Source organism: Dryobates pubescens, chromosome 18, assembly GCF_014839835.1.
Source record: "Dryobates pubescens isolate bDryPub1 chromosome 18, bDryPub1.pri, whole genome shotgun sequence".
NCBI lineage: Eukaryota > Metazoa > Chordata > Aves > Piciformes > Picidae > Dryobates > Dryobates pubescens.
This window is the reverse complement of record NC_071629.1, coordinates 17,485,819-17,509,053: the sequence shown is the minus strand read 5'-3', so window position 1 is coordinate 17,509,053 and position 23,235 is coordinate 17,485,819. Positions and strand designations below refer to the sequence as shown.

The 23,235-nt window shown below is 36.7% G+C and overlaps 1 protein-coding gene across 1 annotated transcript in view; it reads right to left on the bottom strand.

The window, feature by feature from the left end:
* DIAPH2 (diaphanous related formin 2) overlaps positions 1-23,235 on the bottom strand; it is a 229,682-nt gene that overhangs the window by 143,616 nt on the left and 62,831 nt on the right. The window contains exons 19-21 of the mRNA XM_054169316.1: positions 8,676-8,777; positions 7,187-7,281; positions 3,603-3,704 (exon numbers count right to left, since the gene is read on the bottom strand). Coding sequence (XP_054025291.1) covers positions 3,603-3,704; positions 7,187-7,281; positions 8,676-8,777 — 299 coding nt within the window. The remainder of the gene's footprint in view (positions 1-3,602; positions 3,705-7,186; positions 7,282-8,675; positions 8,778-23,235) is intronic.

Here is a 23,235-nt window from a genome sequence, read left to right as displayed (position 1 = left end):
GCAAAACACTGAGTAAATAAACAAAAAAAAAAATCACTAAACCAAAGAGGGTGCAATAAACCTGTACATCTCTCACTTAGTCTACCTCCCAGCAAAACTGTTTTGGCTACTTAATCCTGGTTATACAGCATCAAAGAGTCACAGAATCTGTAAGCCTCTACAACTACCAAGTGAAACTTTGCCTCTTGCATTAACAATGGAACTACCAATAACTCAGTTTGTAACAGCTAGAGATAGGCTGCCATTAACTAGAAACCAGCAAAAATGCCCTCCCACTTTTACAGAGCACACACCAGAACAGGAGTTCTCTGGTCTGTTCCAGTCGTTTGTTTCACTGGTGCCCTAAGTGCTATTAACTAGAGTTTGAATCACAATTGTGGGATGGTCTTTTTTTAAGCAGTAATATTGGTCCTGACTGCAATACTCACAGTTGGTGGTAAAGCGGGTGAAGTTTTCTCAGTTTAAACGACACTAACACTGCGAAAGATTTTTTCAGCTCTTCCTCTGAGTTGACAGAAAATAGTTTGCACTCACACTTCATAGCAAAGATGAGGCTTATGAATTCATTACTTAAAACATTCAGTTGGAACTGAAATTGAAAGCCAGCATCCTAACTGAAGTTGCAGCTGTTCCTATACCATAAAAAAAATTAACAAGTTTCACATCTCAAAATCAGAGATTATTCTGCCAAGCTTATTCAATGTTTATACAACTGACTCAGTTAATCCATTTTCATTGCTCTACTTGAACAACAACCTTTCAGTATATGAAATTGTCTTGCCTGTTTTGATCTCAGGGTATAACTTCAAAAACAGTTGCAACAACTTATCTGAATATCTAATTGATTTTAACATTTCATCTAACTGAAAATTCAATTCTAATATGCAACTGGTATGTAAATAAAAATTAGATGATCTGTCTCTTCTAAGAAGTTAATAATTTGCTAAGTGCATGTTTTCCACATAAATTTTAAACAACTTACCCCAACCTTTACTGAATTTGATGGGCACAGTGATTATCCAATTAAAATCACCCAATAATTAACATTCCAAGTTTACATGCAAATAAGAGTACACATTCTCTTAAAACACTCTGTCTTCTTATATTCCTAAACATATTCTTCTTAACATCAAGGTTAAGACTATTGTTAATACAAAACTCTGAAATTGACACAGTGAATAAGGATCCTGACCAGGCAAATAGCTTATATTCAGCTGCATTTCTTCCACATTAGTGGGCAGTTCAATTAAATCAAAAATTGGAAATGAACCAAACATTCCAGTAGTATCTGGGTGACAGGTTGGACTTGATGATCTTTGAGGTCTTTTCCAACCTTATTGATTCTATGTTTCTATGAGCACTAAAGCCAGAGGCTTAAAAAAAAAAAAAAAAAGAGGATAGAATTATTACCCATAAGGAAATGTAACATTTTTTATTAAACCAGATGGTAAAGTTGATTAAGTAAACAAGTTTCCCTGTCTAAGGCAAACCACCATTTGGAAATGTTTGATGGAGCAGGTTTTTTCTAATTAGTGTTCCATTAAATGCTTTTAAATTATTTCTTGACTCCCTGTAGTTGGCCATTCCTCAAATGAAAGAATTAATGAAAAGGAGATCATGACTATATTAGTACTGTCAGAAAATAAGGATACTTTTATGACTTTTTCAATACAACGGAGTGGAAAAAAAACCAAGGACCATTTAGTCTGAATCCAGTAGCAATCATAAGTCAGAAAAATGCACTATACCCAGGTAGGGGAGACAATCAATAAAGATGCTGTAGATACAGAACAGAATAGAATAGACCAGGTTGGAAGAGATCTTCAAGATCATCGCGTCCAACCTCTCAACCAATCCAACCCACCTAAACAACTAAACCATGGCACCAAGCACCCCATCAAGTCTCCTCCTGAACACCTCCAATGATGGTGACTCCACCATCATTCCAATGGGCAGTCACTCTTTCTGTATAGAACTTCTTCCTAACATCCAGCCTAAACCTCCCCTGGTGCAGCTTGAGACTGTGTCCTCTTGTTCTGGTGCTGGCTGCCTGGGAGAAGAGACCAACATCTGCCTGTCTACAACCTCCCTTCAGGTAGTTGTAGAGAGCAATAAGGTCACCCCTGAGTCTCCTCCTCTCCAGGCTAAGCAATCCCAACTCCCTCAGCCTCTCCTCACAAGGTCTTTTCCACTTCTCTTTTACTACTGCAGACCTCACAGTAAGGCCAAACAATGCATTAGACTTACATGAAAATTTCTCATCTTTGTTTTGGAGCTAAACAGTCCGGGAAATTCCTAACACTTATTTAACAACAACAAAAAAAAAAAGCGCCCAAACCAACAACAAAAAAATCATTAGCTCAAATTATAGTCCACTACCATCTTCAACACACATACAAGAACCCCACACACCCCCAAAACAAACCAACCAACCCACCACAAAACACCAAGCTCAAACAAGTGAACAAAAACAATACCAAAGCATACACACAAAAAACCCCACAACACTCAAAAGCCACTGCTGAAGCCAAATCATGTTCAAATCAGAGCTTTTTGGTAGAAAGACAGCTTCACTCTTTCCTTGGAAGAGATCTCTATCTCTGTTTCAATACTTTTAAATGTACGTAACAGTAAAAAGCCAGCAAGAGCAAACCTAGATTGTGTGGAGTTAGAAATAATTTCAAAACATGTCTCAAAAAACTATCACCATTATTATAATCTTTCAGATTGAAAAAAATTAACTGAAAAGAGGCACCAATTTGCTTAAGGACTTGAAGGTCTTCAGAAGACCAGAAGCATGAAAAGTGTTCCAAGTCCTACTATACCTGGTGTCATACACTCAACTACCATCATGCATTATGGTGATGCAAATTTGGTCATTTCATTTGGACACAGGTTTTAGCTATTGCAATACTTGACATCTCTACTTTGTGAATAGATATGTGCAGTAAAAAGCAATAAAATAAGATCTCAAATTGCAGTGCTAAAACCAATCCACAGCTCTTAGAGCGTACTTTTGCAAGTTTCTATGTATTTGTACATATACATTTTTTTATATATATATGCACACATATATAGATACATGCATATACATATATAGACATAGACATATATGATGTGTAAATATGTCTACTCATATATACACAAGCACTGTCTTTTATAAAATTGAAGAGGAAAACACAACATTATGGGTATATTAATTCATTCAGCTGTCTACACTTTTTGATACAGCAGAATATGTTTATCAAACTGTCAATCCCTTTGAGTTAATGACTCTTCTATGAATTCTTGGAAAGTTACCTAATTAAACCTGAACTGTTTAATAATCTTTAAGGCTCTCATACAAGACAAGATGGTCACACGAAAGACTTGGTTTGGCACACAAGTACCTGCTGCTCTTAAGTGCATACTTTCAGTCCTTCCAGAAAAAACCTAATATGCACATACAGAGATTTTCAGATTATTACCCATTAAAAAAAAGGTAATTTTTTTCTTACTGTGGGACTTGCAAAAATAAATAACAGAAACATTTACACCTACATTTATTTCTGTTTAATCTATCTGGCAAAATAAAACTCCACAACTATTGCATTAATACATACCACAACTCCAAACTGTTCTGGTTCAGCAAGATCATTATATTCATTCTTTAATTCAGCTAAGGCATTGAGTTCATCCTGCTCAGGAAGATTCTTCACTAGATTCTAAAACAAACAAGACATTATATTACATTTGTTATATTAAACCAGCTGAGATCTTAAAATAACTTGCTTAAAATACCACAACATGGAAATGCGTGAGGAAATTATGGGAAGCTTATTTTATTTATGCAGCCTTCACACTACAGAAACATCAAATCAAACCAGCAATTATTTAATACAGGCATCAGCACCTCTGGTACAGTTTCTAATTTGAAGAATGCCTTCTCAGTATTAAAAAGTGAGACAAAACTCCATAATGCTGTCAGACCCTAAAAAAATTATATTCTATCTACGTTTTTTTCCCCCCCCTTATGATTGCATCTTGCTTATTAAATATTTATCAAGAAATGCTTTGTGTGTGTAAAGCAAGAAAAAATTTCCTCAAAAAAGTAAAGCAAATCCTTAGACATTCAAAATAGCTGTGCACAGACTTCATTTAATGCCTCACACAAAGAAAGAGTAACACCTCAAAATTGTACAAGTCTTCCGGACAGCAAAAACACTGATTTAGAGGTTTATATCCCCTGGTATCCATGGAATTGCTATTCTATAGGATTTTAAATGCAACACAGATGTTAGTGAAGATAAGGTAAAGTGTTACAGCAAAAAAATAATTTTTTATCATTTCTGCAGCCCTAGAAGCAAAACATTTCACAACACTTGCCTTCAGCTTGGTTAGGTTACTAGTACACACTTTCTCCTCCCCTCCCATCAGAAAAGGTGTGCTGCCATATGCTTCATCAAGATAGAGTAAAATAGAAGGATGTGCACCCTGACACTAGCAGAGAAATGATGATGACTGTTTATGTCACAAAGATTCTGATATGACAAAAGGTTCTGTGCCTTCCAAAATCCAAAAGAACTACCAGGCCAACAGAAGCATATTTTTCCAAGCAAGAGAAATCTTAACGGGAGAAAAGCTTCACTGTTAGAGGTGCAGATGTCTTATTTTTAGAACACACCAATCTTGCCATCTCTCTTGCAATATTATTCATTAGGAGAATTTGATTACTGATCACTCTGCCAAGCTTAATGAAGTAGGCATTAAGATACAACTTTCAAAAAGGCATCAGTCTAATTTGTCAAATTTGCAACTGATAGGTAACTTAATTCTCCAAGCTAAAAGAATCAAACATTCATCCATCTCACTTAGCAAGGGAAATAAAGATAAGTGGTCTCATACAAACCATCCCTGAAAGGTTTTTACACTTACACGAAGAAGCTGCTGAATGTATCAGTAAGCACAGCTCAATATACTTGCAGAGAAAAGCATCAGGTTCACCTCAGTAATAGAAAATGAAGCTATAGCCTCATGTTTAATCCTAAGCATACTTACTTTCCTATTAACACAAACCCACATCCCAAAAAATTCTATTAAAAAAAATAAAAAAGGATCTCTAAAACCTTCTTGCTCATTTGATTGACTGCTGGTAAACAACAAAGACATTAACTAAATAATGGGGGGAGGGGGGTGGAAATCTATCTGCATTAGGCAGACTATTTACCAAACACTGTCATTGAAATTTTATAGTATTTGTCAGAAATGCACAATTCATTTACACATTATTTTTAACACCAATGCAGAAATACAGATATCTACTACTAAAACTTGCCTTTTTTTTTAAGCTAAGTAACCAAAACCTATTAGCAGGATTGATCATTTCTTTTTCCTTATCCACACCCCTTCAAGATCTAAAGCTAACAGATCAATTCATTTTACCCCCAGCTTCTAAGAAGGAGAGTTGGTCTCTACTGGCACTGCAGCCCGTATTTACATATGCTTCCTTTCATTAATTGTATTGAATCACTGACAATGAAGCTAAAGCATTCAGTAATCACATACTCAAATCCTTGTCAGTACTTCAGGAAACAGAATTTCATAATGCCATGTCTTGAGGCAAAAATGGGGTAAATAGAAATGGTTTACATAAGCCTAAGAACTAGAAATCTAAGGCTGACTTCAAGACTCTGAAACTGTCACTCACAACTCACTGTCATAATGCTCTGAATTCTGCTAAATGTGGTGTTTGACATCTGCAGGCTTAGAAAAACATAGTCTCTGAAAGACACACTAGGAATTAAGAATGTCTTTTTTCATAAGTGCTTTCCTCAAGGAAGGTTACAGCAGTATACTGTCTACCATGTACTCAAAGTCTACCATGCACTCAAACTGATTAATCCAACTAACTTTAGCCAAGATTGCAAATTAAGTTAGAAAATTAGCAAGAATCAAGGACTTGAGAAGCATAACTGAAAAAGCACTTCTCTATAGGCTCAGTTATGCTACACCCATTTAGCTTTCACCACTTTGATATTCAGAACCTTTGCTCTACATGTGCATTTTTACAAAGTACACGTTTTGCTAAGCATGAAAGAAGGCAAGGTCTGCTTTGTAAATTAGTTAATAACTCAGTCAGAAGATTAGAATAAAAATAGACCAGAGCAGACTGAACATGAAATAGATGATACAGCCCATTTACCCCATTACATTGGTAAGACTATCTTTAGCAATACAGAAGGAATCTCTGCTGGGTTATCAGGTAAATCTCCCTGCTATTTATTAAAAGCAACTCTGCCACACCATTCCCTCTGGAAATGGACCAATTTCCAAAGCCTCAGTTTTTTTTAATAGTATAGGCAGCTGAGTTTCTAGATAGTTGCATTCATGATGAATTCATATACATTTATTCTGGTGTTAACAGTGGCTTTTACTTATGCAATTTCATTTTTCTCCCCAGTGTTTATGCACATCACTCTTCTCCCCATATAGTTATTATGTAGTCATATGCCCTCTCAGCTATTTATATTGCTAAGCTAATCAAGCCAATCTTTCCTAGCTTCCTTCTGTAGTCTGTTTCTCCATCCCTCAATCAACTTTAAGTAGTTTTTAAGTTCAGCTTCCCCATTTTAAATTCATTTTTGAGAAATGTACTGAGTATTTTAGATAAGGTCTGAGAAGTGCATTATTCAAAAGCATTAAAATTATCCTCTCTACTGGAAATACTTGACCCAATACACCTTGCAATCACATTTGACTTTTTTATAGGATACTGCCTCTGGATGGAATGAAGTTGATTTTCTTCATAGCAGCTCATATGGTGGTGTTCTGACTTGTAACCAAAACAATATTGATAGCACACCAATATTTTTGCTATTACTGAACAGTGCTCATAGAGCTACAGCTGCTAAGTGCTTGTCCTTAAAACAGGAATAAGAAATATCAGAGATTTCTTTTTTAAAAGGAAACGTCATCAAGTGAGACATTCAAAAGTGCTTTTGCTAACAGTGTCTTTTAAAGGCAGTTTTAATCCCACATGTGACCATATTCAAAAGCACAAGTGAAATAAAACAGTAAACAAAACTGATACACTTGTAGCCAATATCCAGGAAACTGTACACTATTCTTACTCTTGAATTCTTATACTTTCACAGCATTTTTATGTGGAAAACAAGCACTGAACAAAACCAGTGATATTTTCACATACCTGAATTAAAGATTCACTGAGCTTCTCTTCATCGACCTCCAAAACGATATTTTTTATTTCTTCGTAAGGCAAACGGAAAGAACCCAAAAATATTGCTGAAATTCAGTAATAAATATGAGTCAAAAAGGTCATAAAGATCTATATGAGAAGGAAAACTTAATTCCTAGAGACTGAAAAACCACTTCTCAGTGCAATTATGGTCCAAATTATGAAGTTTTCTATGTAAAACAAAAACTAGCCAAGGCATACTATTGCAGTTTGACATGGAATGAATTTCATTTCTAAGAAATTAAACTATGACAACACTTCTGCCTGTTTAAATCAACTTCAGTGGCTCCCTAGCAGGGTTAATTATCTTCAGCAATAAAGCCCTGCTTTTGCCAATGACAAGGTCTGTAGTACTTAAGACTTATTCAGCCACTAGAAGCCTTTGTCTATTATTTTAGCTTTCATGACCATATATGAATAGCTGCATTGCATTTACAAGTGGCTGAATGATATTTACATGCCATTGTAGAAAAATTTCATATCAAAGGGCTAACAGAGAGCTAGGCAAAGACAAAATCCAATACCCTAACTCAACCTTTTGTTACAAGAAAAAATGTATGTTGCATACCATTTAAAGATGGGAGTTCTCCGAGCAATCTGACCTCAGGATGTTGTAACAACTCACCAAATTCCCACTCAAACTAAGAAGCATTCCTGATCCAAGTGGATTACCATGCCATTTCAATGAAGTGCTGCATATTCAGCCTTATGACTATGGCTGATTTTCCTGTACCCTTAGCTTCACAACTTGGAAGTTTTCTATGACTTTTGGCATAGCTCATTTTCTGCTTGAGAAAATGTGCTCAAGGATGTGGCAATAAACAAAGTCCAAGTTTGATTTTACACGCTTCATTTGCCACTGGCATAGTTGAACTAGTGATATTTTATGGTATTCCTAATTCAAATAAAATTATGTGCTACTCTTAATGATTGATTTCCTTCCTTAAAGAAAGAAGCTGCATGTGAAAAAAAGGAAACAGAGCTGTTTCCCTCACTAACTTATAGTAGTAATATTTGCACCTAACTCAGCCTACTTCATAACATTTTTCTCTTTAGAAGTCTAACCTCATCAAGTTCTGTTTCTCCACTGCTCTTAGCAGGAAGAGCCATTAGGAATGGCCCCTCAAGCCCAGCCCACGAAACCAAGCAACACTGCTTCCCCTGAATCAGTGACTATCATTTAACAACACTTAATCTAAAGCAAACAAAAAAATTACAGTCCATTAAAATTGACATCTACAACCTCTGTCCATACTAGTTTTCCCAAGTTGCATAGTAAATTCACATCGCATGTAAAACATTTGTGAACTTAGGACTCATGCCACAGGCAGGTTCTAGAAAAAGAATAGTGCACATGCAAAGACAATAAAAGTACATTTCAGAAGAGTCATGTGTGTACAGGCGAATCAGATATTCACCTAATGCATTTCACATCACTTACATAAATTCTGTGCGCTTTTTCCATCCAAAACTCTTAATTCTTTAATCTTTTTCTTCGACTGAACTGCCTTCTTTTCTTCAGATTCTTCTACGGGCTTTTTAGCTGGAAAAAAAATATTTCTCAAATTCAGACTTATTATTATCACTTAATCAATCTCCAGAGACTAATAGCAACACTGCTAGAAAATCATAATAATGTATCAATAAGTATCAAGACAAAATTTAAAGACTCCCACAACGTACCCTAAAACATCCAAAGAATCAAATGAGTTTTTCAAAATTAGGAGAAAAACGGAAGGAAAATGTTAGTATGACAATGACCAATTTTCCCAAGCACTATCAAATCATATTTTTTTCTGTTTTAACTAACAAAATGTTATTTTCAGCTGTAGTTTGTTCTGAGCACTTTGAAAAATACAGTGACTTGATGCTACCTCAAAGCACATGAGTGCCCTCTGTTGAAATACTGATAACTGAAGTACTATTTCAAGTTCATTATCTAAAACAAATAAGGTAAATGATTTGAGACTTCTCAGTGTGACATTAACATAATTTTTTACTCTATCAGTGACATCATACTAACAAATTACCATATATTTTTACTTCTATTTTTTTATTTCGCAAGAATCACTAGCCTTTTATTTAGGTCTTAAAATTATACAGAATGTAACATGGTAAGGAAATATTTTAAAGATGAGTTGATTTATTTGCATAATTTAACATGCTTAATTTTCACATAATTATCTTTAATATTAATAAAGTAAACCCATAGCAAGAAATAATTTCCTTTTAAATATCACATAACATATTTGCCACTGAAGGAATAGAAACTTAACATGCTTAACATTAGTCTTACTGAACATTAGAAGATTCAAAAAGTAACTGAAAAACTTGAAAGTTTTATGCAGACTAAATATCCTTCTCTTCTTTGAGCAATTTTTTGGTTTGTTTATTTTTACTTTGCTGTACTAATTTCATCAGCATGGGTTTCAACCATCTCCTAAGAAAATCTGTCAATTTTTAGTGTGAAGAATAACACCTCAACCTCAGTTTCAGCCTCTGGGAAAAAGGAAAGAGAGAGGGAACAGAAGAAAGAAAAGTTATTTTTCTCCTTACTACCACTAGGAAATCATCTGGCATAAAACAATTCTACTGAGTTTATGTAGCACTTGAATTTACCTTGGGCACTCTCACACCACCATTAACTAAGCCAGTACAAGATAGTTCCCTCAGCCCCAACTATTTTAAAGAGTCTAAAAGCAGACAAATCTAAACAGAAAAGACAACTCAGCAGTGCAATGCTTGGTCTCACCTTGCCCTGCCATTATTCTGCAGGCTTAACTACCTATGACCAGTGTGCTTTGTGTCTGTGTAAGGACAGAGCTACACGACGACTTGATAATACACAAACAATACTTAAAATTCCCACCAGCACTGACCCTCTAACTATAATGAACTATCGTTTAAAATCATGAAGAGGCACTCTATGAAATCATCACGCCCTTCTCACTAATTACTCTCAGTTAAACAAGGAAATAAAACCAGGTGCTCAACAAAAACAAAAAACACCCAAGAGTCAACAATTAGTTGTCCCATGAGAAGGCAATGAGCATTATGAGCTTTGTTATATGAACAGAAGCTATTGAAAAGCCTGTTGAGACAGGTGTGTGAAGTGATTCAAGAGATGAGTGACCTATCCCATACTTCACCTCTTCAAGAATTAAACCCTCCAGGTTTCCACATATGATTGGGTCTTTATTAAAGTGTTGAACAGTACACACCCTCACAGTCCTAACAGCTCTGAACACACTAGAGACAAACCTGTTCTGTAACCAGCTAACACAATACACACCTGTCTGTAATCATTTCAGTCCTGTGCTTGCAAAACTGCAGAGGTAACAAAAATAACTGACTTCTTTTTTTTTCCTATAGTGTAATTCTCCATTGACTGAATAAGTGCAAGCAAGAATTCAAGGACAAAGGTGCTACATGAGCCCAACCCAAAACATGTATTGAGTTACTCTGTTACCACAGTATCCAAAAAGTAAAAGTGGTGTTGGAGGTTGTTTTTAAGAATGCAGTATTTTACAGAAAAAAAGACACCCACAGAATGGGCAAACAGCCAATTTTCACTATTATCCCTCCTCACCTGTCTCCAGGTTGCATTCCTCTAGTGGCTGTGAAACTAGTAAAAATATTTAGAACACAAAAGACCAAACACTCAAAAGGTTTGTTACAAAACATGGCTATTCTTATCTGCTTAAGCATGAAGGCCTGCAACATCACAACTTATAAATGGCCACTTTTGTGAATATTTAATGGATGGTTTAAGATTAAAGCTTTTCCATCTGGAAAAGACCTGAGATACGCTTGGTAAAGGCTCTTATCTTTTCAAACATGAGATGTCAAAGACTTAAAGTTAGCTTTATGCCAGTTCACAAAAAAACATGGAAAAAAAGTAGAGCCAGATGTCTAAGTGACTGCATCAAAGTCACAACATGGTGTGAACACCAATCTTACCAATCTGAAACTCATAAGCAAAAAAATTACTGGAATTTCTCCAGCACAGTCTGACCCGTGCTTGAGATGACATTAAGCATCAGAGAGCTATCAAAAGCTTTTTCCCCCCTTCTGTTAGCGGCTGTCTCCTTCAGATCACCAAGTTCATTTTAACAGCAACACAACTATGACAGGACCATGCTTTATGGAATACTGAAAAAAAAAAAACAAAAAACCAAAACAGAAAGCCACTTGATACATTTTAGAATCAATATATTATTGCTGACCAACCTCCCAACCCTTTGCTAGTACTGCCTTCACAACTGCCTCTTTAAAGATGAGACGATTTTTTCTTTGAAGCCACAGAACCAACAGAAGAGGTTTTGCAGTGGTCATTATAGGTAGCTGAAAAAAAAGCAAGATGAAAAAAAGTCCATCTGGAAACTAAAGCATCTGTATTACTTCATACAGACCTTGGAGTTTATCACTGAAGCACTTTGATACTGGCACTAGCTTACATCTTCATTCAATATCAGCTTTTTTTCAAACTCACAAGTCTTACAGAGAGTGCCTGGAGATAGTGACAGTCATACACGGTTTCCATGACAAAAATGGTCATATCTTATGGAGGAAAAAAAAAAAAATAAAACAACAAACAAACAATGTGGAGCATAAGGGGAATTTCTTTATGCTCAGGCCACAATAACTCTGCTTAAGTTTGCCTCTCAAAGCACATGACAAGCTGCTTCTCTACTTTAAGTAAGGCTTGGTCTAAATTCAGCCTTCAAAATTCATGGCTAAACTAATTCTCTTCCCAGAACTGATCATTTATATGCCAGTCTGCCACTGCATTAACAACCCTGGAATGATGGCAGAATCCCCAATAAGTGGTTAAACCCAACCAGTTAGCAAGTCACTCTTTCCAAAAAATGACAAAACAGCTTCTTCACAAGTTCTCAGTGTGTAGAAGTCCAAGCACTCTCTCATTGTAGGAAAGAAGCACATGTGCTAGAAGAGAAAAGCTCATAGAATCATAGAATGGTAGGGCTGAAAAGGGACCTCTGGAGATCACCTAGTCCAACACCCCTGCCAAAGCAGTATTGCCTAGGGCAGGACACACAGTAATGCATCCAGACAGGTTTTGAAAGTCTGCAGAGAAGCAGACTCCACAACTTCTCTGGGCAGCCTAGTCCAGTGCTCCATCACTCTCATGGTAAATAAGATTTTTTCTGATGTTGAGCTGGAACCTCCTATGTTCCATTCCAGTTTGTAGCCATTGTTCCTTGTCCTATCACAGGGCATGACAGAACAGAGACTGGCCAATTGGCACCCACCCTTCAGACACTTAAAAACACTGAGAAGATCCCCCCTCAGTCTCTTCTCCAGACTAAACAGCCCAAGGTCTCCCAACCTTTCCTCATAAAGCACGTGTTCCAGCGCCTTAGTCACCCTGATAGCCCTCCTATCTGACTCTCTAGTATTTCCCATTCTCTCTTGAACTGGGCAGCCCAGAACTGGACACAATAGTCCAGATGTGGTCTCACCAGGGCAGAGCAGAGGGGGAGAAGAACCTCCCTTGATTCAAAAGGGCCTGTCAGATTAACATCCTGGATTTCAGATCACCATGCCTGTGCTAATGCACTTCTGTTGAATTGATGCAAAGCATTTTAAAATCCCCTGTCCTATACCTTTGTTTTGCTGCTTAAAAGTTAATCCTTTTACACGTTAAATTATGTAGATGAACATTTGGACTTATCTGGAATACATACACACACAAGTGTACAAACAGGCACAATTTTTACTTTTTTTTTTTTTTTTAAGAAATGGAGACAGTTTCTGTCTTTTTTTTTTTTTTTTAGAACATTTCTCCATTCAGCTGGGAAAAAGCAGCAACACAATTAACAGTGACTGAAGTGACAAAATACCTACTGCTGCATTATTATCTCACATCACTTACATCTACAGAACGTTTCAGCTGGGTTTACTTTTCTTTCCCATTTACCTCAAGCAGAGAGGAGAAGGAAAGGCAAAGAGAGCCACTATGATCAAGCAAAAGGGGGCAAGACAGTTTTGTCATACAGATGCCTTTTCAAATACAGCCCTAAACACCACCATTACATAACCTACTTATTTTTTTTTAATTTAGAGTTCTATTTTGTTAGTAACAACATATTTGTTTATCAGTGTTAAGAGGAAAAAATCTGATGCAACCTGCTGCAAGGGATTGTTTTCTGATCATCTTACATTATGCAACGCATGTGCAGCTCATGTGTACCTTCAGTAATACCTTCAGCTGGGAACTAATTTAATCCCACAGAAAGTGCACTGCTTGAAACCCATTTAGGGTCTAAAGAAAAATGACAACACTAAACAAAGCATTATATAAGTTTAAAACACATTAAACAAGACTAATGATGATCATGGCAAAGGACACACACAAACACATGGATAGTCTTCAGAGATGCAATTAAGAAAAAATAATCAACCATCAGTTGAATCAGTACTTTTGTACTTCTGTAGCAAAAAAAAAAGGAAGCAAGAATGGTTCTTGAAAATTACTCTTCTACACCTGTTCATTAATTTAACTGCTGAATGGCAATAGAAGGCATCATGACAAATGTCTAAAAATACATAGAAATTTATTTAATGGTATTGGAGCTGTTAAAGCATTTTAGTCTGAGCTTAACTGTGCAGCTCATATTAAACTCCTTTCCTTTTCAAAATGATGAGGATGAAAATTAAGGGGTGATAAAAATGAGTACATTGAATTACAGTGTGGAAAAAGCAGAAATTTAAGTGAACTTTAGCCTACCTGAACCTGAGCCTCAATTTCCAATTTCTATCAAGTCCGTCCCCACAGTGAACAAACATCATATTGTCATGGGAAATAAGTGAGTAATTCCATCTTATTTTCAACTGGCAAGTGACTTTGCAATTGCATTTATTAGTATTTGGCAGCAAAGGTAAACGCATAAAAGAAATTAATTACTTTATTTTCCCCTTTACCTGAAAGAAGACCTATGGTTAGTATAGGAATACAGAAGAAAAAAAAACTAGGTGTGCATGCAGTTGCAAGGAACTTAAACTACATATGCAGAAGGGTGCTTGAAGAGCTGAAACTATTAATTGCACTGAGTTCATTCAGAACAACTCCCATGCGCTCTAACTTCACAGAAAAACAAAGTGAGCTGAGCGTGTCATAGAAAGATCAGAAGATATTTTGTAGCCCAAAAATTGAGTAAGTTCTCTTACAACCTAATAAAACCTCCTGGAGCCTGACTAAATTAATGATATTGGGAAGCTATGGGTAGTTTTATGTTTGTGTCACTTCTAAGGAAGGCAAGCCAAACATAATGTAGTCTCAAATTTGCACTTATTCTCTTCCCTGACCAATAAATCCAGTCTTTCCATTTGTCTAACCACATAATTTCCACACTCAAATGTAACATTGCAGCAGTTCAGATGAGACAGCCCTAGTCAGCATAAGCCCATGAACTTGTACCAACCACTTGTTTCAGTAAAGTACATGAAATATAACCAACTTCTTGTTCCAGGCAGCAGAATGAACTCTGGCAAGTTCATTTAACCCAGCAGCCAGCTATGCAAATTAGTTGTTGATTGTCAAGAGCCACAAATGTGTCCAGAAGCATCCCAAACAACGGGAGCTCTGTAAAGGGCAACAAGTCAGAAAACAACAGTGCAAGCCAAATGGATCAGTGACCAAAGAGAACATAGTCCCTATCCAATCCTAAAACCACTGAAACCAGAGAATGTTCAATGGATGCCAGAGAGACTCTGGGAGATGCCATGATTCACGCAGCTGAAGCCACAACTTCTCTCCTGGACACATATATCATGCAATTTGTGAACTGCATGAACTGAGATTGAAGCGGCTTGGTATCCAAATTCATTTATGGCTTCCACACTGTTATTTGGTCTTTAACTTTGACAAATAGCAAATGTTTTCACCAAGTATCTAGAGATAAATTCAAGAGCAGTAAGAGATGCCTCTGGTCAACTGAATCACCAGCTGTGTGATGCCATGTTTCTTCCAAATACCACCTGGCATTTTTCAGTTCACCGAAAACCACTGTTATCAATGCTGTCACCCTGTCCTTTGTGCAATCAGAAGAGTTAAATACCTCTTTAAACAAGAAAAAAAAAATTACAAAGATAAGAGATACTGATCTGAAAGTGAAACTCAGCTTGAGCTCTTAGTAAAAAAAAATATAAAACTGACGGGGGGGGGGGAACCAAACACATGGAACCTCTTGTAATTTTGTATATTTTTTGCCTAATTAATGTAATCAAGCTGAAGGAAGTGACATCAACCCAACAGATTATGCTCTATGGAAGAAAAGAAAAAAACACACCCAAATTGTAACTTAGTTTTACAAATTAGTTTTGTCAAAAAATAGCACAGCATCTGTTGTCCTATTATGTGTCCATATAATACAATCAATTGTTATTTTGACTCCTTAGATCTCATGACCACAAGAAATATTTCTTTTTCTATGAAAAAAGGCCCTCAAATAGATGTAAACTAGGGCTCTTTGAAAATCTGCATCAGGAACTTGTGCAGTAGATTTCTACAGCTAAAGGGTACTTTGTTACTCCATACTGCTGTTACTTTCAGCTTTCTATCAACAGCTTGAAACCATCACAGGGCCACGACAGTTTATTTAAAAACAAAATCACCACCAAACAATTGATTTTAAGCCCTTCCATTTACCCTGCTAAATACCAGTACAAAAGATGCAGCTTTTGCTGAAAGACAGTAAGCAAGTATCAACAATTCATTGCATACAGTCACAGAAATACATACCAGTATTACTTCTGAACATCAGAAATCAAGGAACAGCAGACAATGATTCAACTGAAAATATCCTCCATGGGCCTACTTAGCTGAGTTGTACAACAAAGGCTAGCGGCCTTTTCCATGAACTCTTCTCTCACATCCCTTCCCTAAATATTTATAAGGAAAAAAGGCACAGGATCGTCCACTCCATTTTCCCCTTTGCCACTGCCACTGCTTCAACATCTGCTGCACTTCACGTGAAGATGCTGAGTTCTACTCCAAAGAGACCCTTATCCTTGGTGGGTTTTGCTGGGCACCAAGACATTGTGTGTCTTTCACCGCCTACATTTTAGGCGTTTGACGACTGACTGAAATAGATCAGCCAACGCATTTTAGAAGTAAGGTAGTAAGATTATGTGGGTCAGAGAAGACATTTGTCTACAGAAACAAAATGCTGCCTACAACAGTGTTTCTAATTCGGTGTCCCAGTTATATTTTTGCCTCTGATATCAGGTTATCATCACCTCAAAATTGTGAGAGAGATGTAATTACATCCCAGATTCTGCCCTAACTGGTAAGCCTGTTATCTGTCCAACTTCCAAAAGCAACAAGACTCAGTCAAAAAAAAAAAAGGAAAATGAAATTACAAAAAAAAAGCTACCATATTTTATCAATATTTTAATACATGAATTTTCCATTATTACCAGTCCAGCAAACAAAACTATTTTAAATGAACAGTTTAGCTACTGTTCTCCTTGATTAGGCTTGTAAAAGGCACATCTTTCCCAGTGAACTGATAAACAAGATATTTTCCAATGGAATTTTAGAAATAATTAAGGTAAAAAAGATTCCAAGATCCAAAATTCCCATTACGCAGTCAAGTGAAATGCATAACAGTGTTAAATGAAACAGACTAGAACTTGACAGAAAATGCAGAGCTATGCTGATTTCTTCTCTTTCACTGTGGTATTTGACATACAAAGCTCCTGACTAAATATTTAAACACTAAGTAAAGTACACATTTCTAAATGCACACTTCAGTAGCCTCAATCTTTCTGGATATTTCTCTATCACCAAGGTACACACATGGATGACAAATTGTTTCACTACGTATATCTAAATCATAAACTCCTGAAACTGTTTATCATCTTCTATACCTACTGTAGCTTTTCAAGTAGAATGCAGCTTATACACTTTGACCTACACAGTGAAATACACAATGTGAAATTTCCATTGACTTAGTACTTATGAAATTTAATTTTGTTTAGTAGAAGGAATTCTATTCTCCTACCAACTCAGACTTTAAAACAAGTAATTAGCTGCTATTTATTGATTTCTTAAGTGAGCAGGATTGAAAAGGATGCTTTCATAAGCACCAGGTCCACAGCATAACTTGACAAGGGAAAAGGATGATATAAAAAAATAATTGGGATATAATTTCTACAACCAGTAAGAAGTGCCCTGTGAAATTAACAGGTAAGTACAGCTTTGATAGTTGACAAATATAAACAAGGTTAAAAGTTGTTATTTGTAAGATGCTTAGAAATAAAGTCTTCCATCAACACGTGCCTTAAATTGCTATCTTCTGGACAGTATCATTAAGTAGCAAGTTATCTACACCAAATATACTTTTCAACCTAATCATTCTCTACAGTGAGGGCAGTGCCACACTGGAACATGTTACACAGGGAGGCTTTGGATGACAAGTTAGATGAGGTTCAAGACCAGGCTGAATGAAGCCTCAAACGATCTGGACTAAGGGAAGGTGTCCCTGCCCACGGCAGGGGGGTTGGCACTATAGGATCTTTAAGGTCCCTTCTAACCCAAACCATTCTATCAATCTATGAGTACAAATATTTTTGCTACACATCTGTCGCAAGAAAAAAGGCTATTACAGTCTTGACATTAGAACTACTTAGAATTTTAACCAGGCACATTAGAAAAGAGCGAGTCATTTGGAACAGGAACTGCCACACAACACATTGTCACAGGGAAGATGTATGCATCTTTCCACATTACAATCATTCTAATGATCATTCTAACTAAGGTCATCTCAATAGAGATTCAATATACTGTGACCATGAAACACTTCCAGAATACTAATGTAAGTCTCTGAAAAACAAACAATTGAGACACTAAATAATTCCATCCTAAGACTACCAAAACAGTGGGATTACTCCTCCAATAACTGGATCAAATAATACATTTTAGATAACAGCCATTGTTCAATGATGTGTTACTGTTTGCCTTCTGTGCATCAGGTACAATTTTGATCTCCCCCTCTGTGGTCTTAGAAAATACAGAGAAAGTAAATTTAAGTTAGTCATTAATGAGACTTGCAATGACAGAATGAAAAGAGGCAAGGAACAAAGATGACTGGCAAGCAACAGGACTGAAACACTTGAAAACTGCACATTTGTTTGAAATATAGTGAAGATCAATATCACCAGTTACGAACAATAAAGGATGATGAGTTCACTGAGGACAAAACACAATGAAAACTGTACTGGGTATAAAGACAGGGCCTCTGTCTTGGGAAAAAAATGTCAACTGTTGAGAGCTAGCAGGTATCACCTAGTTTATTTTAAGTTCATGAAGCAACACATTTAATATATATTAACAGATATTTAGACTGTTGTCTAAGTATCACAGTATCACTAAGGTTGGAAGAGACCTCAAAGATCACCGAGTAAGTAATGGAGTAAGTCACCTGCTGAAGACAAAACCAGCCTGAAGACAATCCTGCGTGGTTACTGCCACCTTCTCACAAATTTACCTTGAAAACCCTTTTTTAGAGACCAAGTTTGTTGAGAACACAGAAATGTTCACTGAGTACATGTGCAATGATTATCTGCCTTCAGGAGGTAAAAGATAAATTACTTCCACACTACAAGATTAGTCTTTGGGGACCTACCTGAGTACTAAATTAAGCCACTTGTGCTGCGGCAGACTAAAAATAGTGTCTCACCTTCACCAATATGGCCAGGTTTCACTATTCACCTCAGCACATTTTAAGCATAAATTCATACACAATCCCCACTATATTCAAAATTTAGCAGATACAACCTATGATCTGCTTACCTGTGTGCTACCAACACAAGCAAAAATTAGCTAAAAACTTGCATGAAGAAGGCAGCACTTCAGTGCAAATGATCTAAATGTCTCAAATGCAAGAACCATAAATGTCAAAAGGAAAAACTCAAAACTTATCCCACACGTTACTCTTTAGAATACGCTATTTATAGCTAATTCCACATTGACTTATAAAAACCATCCAGTTTACCAGGCAGATTTTTGACTTTTAGAAAGCCTCTTAGCCCAAAATTATTCTCATCTTGTCACATTGGAAACTATTCTGTAATTATCTTCTAGAATAATTATATTCCCACCTTACAGAACAGAAAGGGTATCTGAAAAAATGAAGTTTCAGTTTCTCACAACTGAACGAGACACACAACACTTAGAGAATACATTAACCAATTTCAACTTTACATCCTTGAGAGTTCATTAAGTAACTCAACAGCGCAACAAAATAATCAACTTTTTAATCTGTGTTAGTGCCTATTTTCCATTTTTCATTGAATGCAGAAACTTACTATCATGGTTGTTAACTTATAATCCTTTAGACAGCTTTGTAATGTACCTTTCTCTGAAATACCTTTAGTCATTTAGATAAGAGATCTATCCCTTACTCTATGTACATATAGCAGAAACTCTTGTAGCCAATATTCTGTTGAAAGATCTCTTAATAGCATTACAGTTGAAACTAACAATCAGCTAAAAGCTGCAGTCTCAAAAGCAGATGAGGAATATTTATTTGGTTTTGGTCAGAAATAAAGGAAGATAAATCAGGTTTTGCACATAAACCTAAAAAGCATGGAATGAGGAACATTTTTGTAAACACAAAGTAACTGGAGGTCAGCACAGTACGTACCTGGAACTAAGTCACAAATTGAACCACATTTCATCAGTTTACACTTTTACAGGAAAAAAAAAATACAAAAATTTGTATTTTGTATAACAGAAACTTGAGAGAAAGCACATTTAGGAGGCAATATAACATGTACTAGCAATGGCTTTGCTAAAAGATAGAGGGGACATCTCTTTAATACAGACTTAAACAAATTATTTCACAAGCAAAGCCATAAATTTTGCTTAGAACTATGTCTCTGTTTATGCTGGGGTTTTATTTATTTAAACAAATACACTGTTATTCCTGAAACTCTGCTGGAAGCTTTCAGGATAATAAACTACAGGTGCATAGCAGCCTTAATAGTCAGCACAAACTTTCCTGGTAAGTACTTGATTGTTTTCCTTCCTTTCTCCTAGACTGTTTTGTTGTTGTTGTTGTTTTGGTTGGGTTTTCTTTCAATTTGGTTTGTTTTTTTCCCTTCTACCTTCACTTGAGTCACAAAGTCACAGCCAAGTGCCTGAAGAATCAGCTTTCTAGCAGTAATTGACCAGGGAGCTTCCTTTACCAATATATGGGGGGGGGGGGAATCCAGAAAACAGCTACAAATAACGCAAGAGTAATTATTTTAAACCCCTTCTGTACAGCCCTAAAAGTGAGAAGTGATTGGTGATTGACCTCCAGTCCTTTATCACCATATTTTAAGTACATATATACATATAAACTCTTACACATGAAAGGTAAGGCCCACTTAAGGTTATCTGTTGTGGAAATGTTCCTAAACAGTTCATTTAACAAAAATTTACTGTAAAATCCAGGGAACAGGCTATTGAAAGTTGTTCTGAGTAACTAGCTTCAAATGAAATAATTTTTTCCAGTATCTAACTTCAATTCCCTCGTAAAAATGATGAAGTTGCAAAAACAATACTTGAAAAATAGTGTCTTCTGGCGGTTACTTTTTTGGGCTTGACATTAGAGAATAGACCAGGTTGGAAGAGACCTTCAAGATCATCGCATCCAACCCATCATCCAACACCACCCAATCAACTAAACCATGCAACCAAGCACCCTATCAAGTCTCCTCCTAAACACCTCCAATGATAGTGACTCCACCACCTCCCCGGGCAGCACATTCCAATGGGCAATCACTCTCTCTATGTAGACTTTCTTCCAAACATCCAGTCTGAACCTCCCCTGGTGCAGCTTGAGACTGTGTCCTCTTGTTCTGGTGCTGGTTGCCTGGGAGAAGAGACCAACCCCCTCCTGTCTACAACCTCCCTTCAAGTAGTTGTAGAGAGCAATAAGGTCTCCCCTGAGCCTCCTCTTCTACAGGCTAAGCAACCCCAGCTCCCTCAACCTCTTCATAGGGCTTGTGTTCTAAACCCCTCACCAACTTTGTTGCCCTTCTCTGGACACATTCTGGCAAGTCAACATCTTTCCTGGGGCCCAGAACTGGACACAGTACTCAAGGTGTGGCCTAACCAGTGCACTGTACAGGGGGAGATTGACCTCCTTGCTCCTGCTGGCCACACTGTTCCTGATCCAGGACAGGATGCCATTGGCCCTCTTGGCTGCCTGGGCACACTGCAGGCTCATGTTCAGCCTACCATCAACCAGTACTCCCTGGTACATTTTGGTGTGATCATTTTACCTATTCATGCAGAACGTATTTTATTCAACAGTACAGATTTTTATTTGTTTAAAAAACAATACCTACTTCTTTTCAGTTCAACTTCTGAATTTTTTTAATCAAAATCATGGAAAAAACACTCTCTCGAAGAACATTATAGATCAAGACTACTTCCTGAATGCATTCATCTTTCATGCTGATTAGTCTTTGTACACAATCTCTTTCCCTAGTGTACCTAGTACATGTGTCTCTGTCCTCAACTGCTCGTTAAATGTGCTATAGTTTATTTGAGCACTGCATCACAGAGACTGGAATAGACATCTCAGAACACAAAACTGCCTTCCTTCCTCTCCTCGATTTGATAAAGCTGCTACTACCAAAAGCTCTATTTCCCTTTGAAAAACATGGCATATAGTAGCTACAAGCTGTACTAACTACTAACAGAGTCATCACACAGTAGGCTAGAATTCCAAACTTGTTGAATTTATGTATCTGAGTTACACACATTTGCCTGTGTGTGACAAGTAGCAATCTTTACTCTTTGTAATGGGGACCTCTGAGACAGTGAACACAGCGGCGGGGGGGGGGGGGGGGGGGGCCTGGAAACAATGCATGCTTTTGAGAATTTATATCCCCTTGACTTTTCTTTATAGTAAAAATTGACTCTTGCACTTTTCCTCTTCATGGTATTTATTTTTAAATTCTAACAACACAGGTCTAACAGCTTTATACATGAATTCTGTAAGTTAGCACCTAAAAATTAAGGCATTATATGTAAGACAGCTCAGTCACACCACTGTTAAACACACACATCAGAGATGTTTTTCAGACAGTACTTGGCTGTTCACACTTCATTATTTTTCCTTCTATGCCTTTCACACAAAACTTTGCTCTACAAGTTCACCACAACTTCAACACCAACAACACTTGCTGAAAATCAGTTCTTCACTTCTCCAAACTCAGATTTTTATGAATGAAATACAAGAGGGTCATTGACTTACTACATTTATAGAATTACCAAGCAATTCTCAAAGTTTACTGAAGGAACACTAACAAATACCTGCAATTACTCAAGGAGCAAAACTCATTGAAGAAAAACTCTTGACAGCCTTACCTTGAATTCTACTGCTAAAGCTTTTTGAAAAAATTGCTACTTCAAAGTTGCAGTAAAACTGAGTACCAAAGAGTCTTTGTTAATACTCTTCAGAAACACTTTTGAGTTTCAGATTTCTTAAGCAAATGATGGTCTTACATATGGCATCCTCTGTCATCTCAGTTTCACATTTAGCACTAACAAAAGCAGACAATCAGCATGTATCTGGAGAAGTAAAACAGGAGGAAACTGGCAGGGTTTCTTACTTTGTATCCCTGTGCCTGGAGCCTCCAGCAGGGAAGACTAAATAGTCTTAGTGACTTCTTTGTTACAGTGGTTTTAAAATACAAATTCAGGTGTGAATATGCAGCTTCTGAGATACTTCTAGCAATTAAGTCGTATAATCACTAGCAGCTCATACCAGCAGTACATCTCTTTATATAGTATGGGTTTTCAAAAGATGACAAATACTCTTTGTGACTGAATGTTACAAATTGCCTTCCACAGAGAAAAAGAACCATTTAACTTATTCAAATGTAAGTATGCTAAAATGTTATTTGAAATGAAATATAAAAACCTAGAACTGAAAAAATATTGCCTCCTAATTGGAAGGCTTTGTTTGTTTTGGCCC